The 6968-nt window shown below is 39.6% G+C and overlaps 1 protein-coding gene across 1 annotated transcript; it reads left to right on the top strand.

Annotated features, from left to right (window-relative positions):
• The first annotated feature begins 972 nt into the window (after positions 1-972).
• On the top strand, positions 973-2393 carry LOC138878011 (uncharacterized). The gene is made up of 3 exons (XM_070157664.1): positions 973-1556; positions 1607-1901; positions 2082-2393. The coding sequence occupies exons 1-3, from the start codon at positions 973-975 to the stop codon at positions 2391-2393; spliced, it is 1191 nt and encodes a 396-aa protein (XP_070013765.1).
• The last annotated feature ends 4575 nt before the right edge of the window (positions 2394-6968 follow it).

Below are 6968 nucleotides of genomic sequence, written 5' to 3'. Positions count from 1 at the left end.
GTCTTAAATGACATTATGGAACTATTCCCAGTCTCAGAATTCAATTTGGACCTCGATATCACCAAAACTCGCTCCAAGCCAAATTTAAAGAACTTCAAAAAACTTTCAAGAACCAACTTGCACTATTAGGCGCCAAAATTCTCCAGGGTCATCCAAAACTTGATCTGAACATACGCCCAAGTCCGAAATTATCATACGGACCTATTGGAACTGTCAAATCCGAATTCTTAGGTCGTTTACTCATAATGTTGACCAAAATCAAACTTGGCCTTTTAAGCCAACCTTAAGGAACCAAGTGTTCCGATTTCAAGCCGAACTTTTTCAAATCCCGAACTAACCATCCCCACAAGTCATAAATCAGTAAAAGCAAGTATGAAAAGTCTTATTTAGGGAAACAGGGTTCTGGAAAGCAAAACAATCGGTCGGGTCGTTACACAACAATAAAGGAAATTGGGGAGGTAACAATCTAGGGGGATGGAACTATAATCAAGGCAACCGGGGGTCGGGTTTTCAAAGGCCACCGATGTATCAACAACCGAGAAACCCACCTCCTTGTCCTTCCCATGGTCCAAGTTCTTCCAACAATGAAATGGGGCGTATTGAGAATATATTTAAGAAAATGATGGAGAAGAATGTTGATTCCGATGTCCAACTTACCTCACACAATACATCAATACGCAACTTAGAAGTTCAAATGGGGCAAATCTCTCAAGATCTAAATACTCATCCTAAGGGGGCACTACCAAGTGATACGGTGGCGAACCCAAAGAGTGGGAACAACACGTGACATGCCATAAATGTTACTACAAGAAGTGAAAAAGGTGGGAATGCACCCACCTCAAGCCAAAGGCAACTTATGGATGAAGAGAAAGTAGTGCAAGAAGAGAAGACCCAGAACAATGTTGAGAAATCTAATGATGAGGTTTGGATTTATATTTATAATTGTTGAAGAGACTCAAGAAGTTTATCCAAATGATGAAGAGTCTCTCAATCAATGCACAATTAGTTAAAGCTTTGGAGCAAATGCCCGGTTATGCAAAGTTCATGAAGGATCTTGTGAAAAAGAAGCGGATGAATTTTGAAACTATGAAAGTCACTCAACAAGTGACTGCAATTGTGCATTCAATGGCTCCTAAGTTGGAGGATTCTGGTGCTTTCACGATTCTTTGTACAATTGGAAGTGCCGAGTTTGCAAAAGCTCTTTATGATCTTGGGGCAAATATAAATTTGATGCCCTATTTGGTTTTCAAGACATTGGGAATGGGGCAACCAAGGCCTACCTCTATGAGATTGCAAATGGCCGATCATACTATGAAGAGAGCTTTGGGAGTGATTGACGATGTCTTGGTTCATGTTGATAAATTCATTCTTCCGGTGGATTTTGTCATTCTTGATTGTGAGGTTGATTATGAGGTGTTTATTATTCTTGGTAGACCTTTCCTTGCTACAAGGAAGGCCCTTTGTGATGTTCAAGCCGGAGAACTTACTTTTTGGGTTGGTGATGAAAAAGTGGTTTTCCATCTGTCGAAGTCCATGTGGCAACTAATAGCAATGAGGTGTGCTCTTTCGTGGACTTGGTGACCGATGTAATTGTGGATGAAAAAAGTGTCGTGATTAATGTTGGTGATATGTTGGAGGCCGTCTTGCTCAACTTTGACGATGATGAGATGGATGGCTTCATGGAATATGTGAACTCTTTGAAAGGAATGGGGACCTACACATATGATCCCCACAAATTGTCCTTAGATCATGAAAATAGGACAACTACTCCTACAAAGCCTTCAATTGAAGAGCCTCCTACCTTGGAGTTGAAGCCACTGCCTCCACATCTTTGGTATGAATTTCTTCGCCCTTCTTCTACTTTATCGGTTAATCTTTCCTCTTATTTGACTAACGTGCAGGTAGATTCTACATTGGCGGTGCTATAAAAGAGGAAGAAAGCTAATGGATGGACTTTGGCAAATATTCGGGGGATAAGCCCTGCATTTTGCATGAACAAGATTAACCTGGAAGAAGGTGCCAAAACATATACTAAACATTAAAGAAGACTCAATGAACCCATGCAAAATGTTGTTATAAAGGAGATCATCAAGTGGTTAGATGTCGAGGTTGTTTACCCCATTTTCGAATGTTTGTGGACTTCTCCGGTTCAATGTGTCCCAAAGAAAGAGCGCATGATGGTGGTCACCAATGAAAAGAATGAGTTGATTCCTACAAGAACGGTGACCGGGTGGAGAGTGGGTATGGACTATCGTAAGCTCAACAAAGTCATGAGGAATGACCATTTTCCACTTCCCTTCCTAGATCAAATACTTGATAGATTGGTCGCCCGTGCTTTCTATTGTTTCTTTGATGGGTATTTCGGCTACAACCAAATTCTTATTGCTCCATAGGATCAAGAGAAAAAAAACCTTTACATGTCCCTATGGACTTTCACCTTCAAGCGGATGCCATTTGGTTTGTATCACCGAGTTCATCAATTTCACCTCCGCTCCGGAATGGAATTCATCGGAGTCAACTAACGACCCTATATTAGCCAACACATTTGCCTCGTTGTTTTGATATCGGGGTATATGTTGTACTGTCCACTCCTTGAACTAATATAATGGCCACAAGATCTCAAATAATGGCATTGAAGCCGACAAGGCAAAAATTAAGGTGATTTTTAAACTTCCACCTCCAACTTCGGTGAAGGGCGTGCGGAGTTTCTTAGGCCATGTAGGGTTTTACCGGCATTTCATTAAGGATTTTTTCAAGTGGTGAACCCGTTGTGCAAGATTTTAGAGAAAGATGCTAAGTTTCACTTCAATGATGATTTCATGAGATCCTTTGAATTGCTAAAGTTCAAGTTGACTACAACTCCCATCATCACCTCACCAAACCTGAGTGTTCCTTTTGAGCTCATCTGTGATGCAAGTGATGTAGTGGTGAGGGTTGTTTTGGGGCAATGCATCAACAAGATTTTTCATCCTGTCTAATGTTTTTTGCTTGCCTGGTCATTCCGCTCTCAAGGGTATTGATCTTTTTCTCCATCCCCATGATTCCTTTGTCGCATTTTTCCCTTAACTGCTGAACAAAACTTGCCTGTTCCTCTACATTCTTGGCCAACTTTGCTCAGGCCTTTGCTAGTTCGCCCTCGGTCTTTTTCAAATCAAAACCATAGTCACATACTTTCCGCCTCAGGTTGTCTATAAGTTTCTCATCCTTTTCACTTCTGGCAGTATTCTCAGCTGCTATTCTCATCTTTAGGATTTGGGCTTGTAAGGCTTCATTTTCTTGCGCCAATCTTTTATTTTCACCCTCATCCCCAGTGGCTTGCAAACCATTCTCAAATTGAAGATCTCTGACTTGCTTTTCCAACTTGCTTATGGTGGCCCTATACTTATTTTCTTTGGCCAGCCAATCCCATTGTTCTTGTGTTGCTTTAACAAATTCTTGGAGGTGGGGTCTTTTTGCTGGTCTTCCAAGATCAACACTTCTTTTATACCAAGCGATCCATAGTTCATGTACCGAGGACGATGACATAAATTTTTAATCATCCACATTTGTAGCAACAAATTGCAACCTTCGAAAAAACCTACTCTGTCTTTGCAAGATGTGAGAGCTCGAAATATTTCAGACACTATCATAGGTGCAAGGGTGCTCTTGGCATTGACTATCAAAGTATTGACGACTCCGCCTACCCATAGATCAATATTCATGTCCTTCCTGGGAAACACTAGAAGACCAAAGAATGCCACCATGAAAGTGAAACATCTATGCTCTTCACATTTTGGTTGGTTCCCTTTACTACAAATTCTACTTTTCGGGTTTTCAAATCCCCCTATATGTCCGTACCACCGATATATGAAGTATAGAGTGGAAAACCCACTCTCCAAATCGGCATACTGGACCTGCCTTCTTATTTTAGCAAATCTAGAAACTTGTGTGGGGTGACGGCCCTTGGAGCGACCAGGTATTTATGTCTTAGACGCTCGGTACTCCCAGCATATCCCGCTATCTCCTCCAAAGTAGGTGTGAGTTCGAAGTCTGAAAAATGCAGAATGTTGTGAGCTGGATCCCAAAATGTCACCAGTGCTTTTATTATATCTCCCCTAGGCCTGATCATTAGTAATCCGTGAGCGCTCCCAAATAATGGTTGACCGTGTCTCGTTCTTGCCCACCTAAATCTTCCCACCACATGTGTAGTTCCAACGAAATCTTAGTCATGACCTTCATTGGTAAATTTTGAGTCATGCTCATTCTGCACATTTAGATTAAGGTGTTTGGTTTAAAGACAAAGTGAATCTCATTTGAAAACTGATAAAAGGGTTTATTTTGCAAAAAATCAAATAAATCAGGGCTACTTTTGCGGATACGGCCCTTCACCACTTCGAAATGGAAGATTTTAGGGTTGTGTTCGCTAAATGGACAAAAATTGACAAAGACACCGTCAGTGGCATCACCCACTTTATTTACGACAAAAATGACGATACTTCATATTTTTTGAAAATTTTCAAATGCGTGGATGGACCCGATGTGGGTTTCCTACGCATCCCACATCCGGTGAGGATCAAACCCACGTAGTTCAGCCAGTTTTGACGTAACAGAAAAATAACTTTTTCCCTTTTTTTCAAAAATTTCGGTAGAGTTTCGGGATATTTTGGATATAAGATTTTGGGAAATGGATGAAATTATCTCGTATACCCTGAACTTGGTTTTTCTCTTTATCTTTCTTACCTAATCTAGAAGCCGGTCAACATGCAAGCCGAAACAAATGAATGCACAGGTAGCACATAAAAAAGCATCAGGTTGGTCTTTTTATTTTTTGGATACACATGTCCTAGACGGACCCAACCCCTGTGTTGAGTCTCCAAAGTCAAATGCACATGATGCAACGAGCGTTCCTACAATGGATCTAGCATGAGGCTGAGTTATTCTAGGTTTAATACCTGGGTATATTGTTCTAGACATGGTGTACCCGAGTGGACAACTTGAGCCGGGGGACTACGTACCGGGAACCAAAAGGTCATCTGGCTTGGTAACTTATCCGAGCCTCTTTCTAATTTAAGGTATGACACTAACAGAAAAGAAGTCACGCCAGTGTGCACTTCCCCGAAGATGAGAAGAGAAGGGTTTCACAGCAGTTTATATACAGTTCAAATAATATCAAAGCGATAAAAAGCGGCATTTAACACATTAGGCCCAAGCATGTAAAAATCAGATAATAAATAAAAGCCAAATATAAAGATTAATCTAAGCTCGAATTCTTGAACCCTGAACCAGAAGTTCCGGGTTCTTGTCCCCAAAAGAGTCGCAAGAGCAGTCACACCTCATTTTTCTACCACCGGAAGCGGGATATGGGAGTTTTTTCAATTGAAGTGACAATAATTGAAACCGGATTATTTAATTAAGTTCAGAGTCACCACTTGGGATAATTTATGGTGTCCCAAGTCACCAGTTTAAATCCCGTGTTGAGGAAGTTTGACTCTGTTTTACAGTCCGCGAAACACAGAAATCCGGGTAAAGAATTCTGTTAACCCAGGAGAAGGTGTTAGGCATTCTCGGGTTCCGTGGTTTTAGCACGGTCGCTCAACTATTATTATTGGCCTATTTATCTGATTTTAAAACATTTTTGAAACCTATGTGCATTTATCCCTTTTAAAACTTCTTTTAATAATTCGATTGTCATACAACTATTTATTTGATTACACATTGCAAATCATGTCACGGGAACCGTACCCACGATCTACAACATGTTTAATTTATTAACAAGATTAAATTGTGACCGGATCGCATAAATGTACCCCCGGATTTTAGAGTTGCGTATCACATCTACGTCACGGGAACTGTACCCGTAAATAAGATACTTTATTTAATTAACGCGCCTAAAGAAAAACTATGAGAGTTCAAAGCATTTTTCTACACTAATAAAGATATTGATGTGAGGGCCATAGATTATGTGATTTGATGGCACACTTCAACTTATTTACACAAAATGTAATCAACTAAATCGCATAAGGGATGTTGAATTTTAATCTAAATTAAATCTAATCTAAAATCACTAATTGTAAGTGAGCATTGGATAGAATATTAGGCATTTAACTATTTTGGGAAAAACTGGGCCAACAGTAGGCCCAAAACCGTCTAAAGATCCTTAAAAAGAAACTGGACTCGAAATTGAGCCCAGAAATGAAGACGAACAGCAAGCGACATCAGTGGTTTAATTGGGCCAATAACAGGCCCAACCTTTAAGGACAAGCTTTCAGTGTTTAAAACATGTTTTGCTTATGTTTAAAGCAAACTTGATGAAATCAATTATTGAAATCAATTGGTGCTCTGAATCAAGCCCAAAATGTAAAACAACTGGGCTATGGCAGAAGTGCTCCAGCTCGAAACTTGACTGGGCTGTCTCAATTTGAGCTAATGTCAGGCCTAATTGAAACTCGACTTCTTCTGAATTGACTGCATCCCAGATTGCTTGTGAATCAACAAAATCAAAGGCATATCTTAAGACTAATCATTAGCATGTTATTATTGTCAACAATACAAGATCCAGAATCCTTCTTATTCATAAATCACAATAACTTGCACATGAAATCACTTTGCTACTGTTGCAATTCGAGAGGTATAATAAAATTCCTAACTCTAGCAAAACACAACATGATTCAACATATACTGCTTAGTAATATGAACTTGTTCATGTATTCTCCTAACCCTAAATATGCAATCATGCTAATAACACTAAACCTCAAACTGACATAGCTGAGGGTATTCAGCCATTCAAACTCATATGGACAGCTTACAGTCAAAGGTTTTAAAACAATCCATATTACAACCTTAGGTATAGCAAACTGTCCATCCATAGATGAAACAACTAAAACCAATTCTAACTTTCAAACACTGAAATATTGTGACTAAATTATAGAAATAAACATCAGTTTTAAATAGGCTTAAACAACTGGAAAGAAGCTACAAACAAAAAAAAC

This window comes from Nicotiana sylvestris, chromosome 9 (assembly GCF_000393655.2).
Source record: "Nicotiana sylvestris chromosome 9, ASM39365v2, whole genome shotgun sequence".
In the NCBI taxonomy this organism is placed as follows: Eukaryota; Viridiplantae; Streptophyta; class Magnoliopsida; order Solanales; family Solanaceae; genus Nicotiana; species Nicotiana sylvestris.
The sequence above is the reverse complement of the archived record's forward strand: the minus strand, read 5'-3'. Positions and strand labels throughout refer to the sequence as shown.

Excerpts from the sequence above, each read along its gene's own strand:
- LOC138878011 (XM_070157664.1), top strand. The coding sequence starts at position 973 with ATGATGAAGAGTCTCTCAATCAATGCACAATTAGTTAAAGCTTTGGAG. Across the intron at positions 1,557-1,606 it reads TGGCAACTAATAGCAATGAG|TGTCGTGATTAATGTTGGTG; the intron begins GTGTGCTCTTTC and ends GGATGAAAAAAG. Across the intron at positions 1,902-2,081 it reads CTTATTTGACTAACGTGCAG|GAGATCATCAAGTGGTTAGA; the intron begins GTAGATTCTACA and ends GTTGTTATAAAG.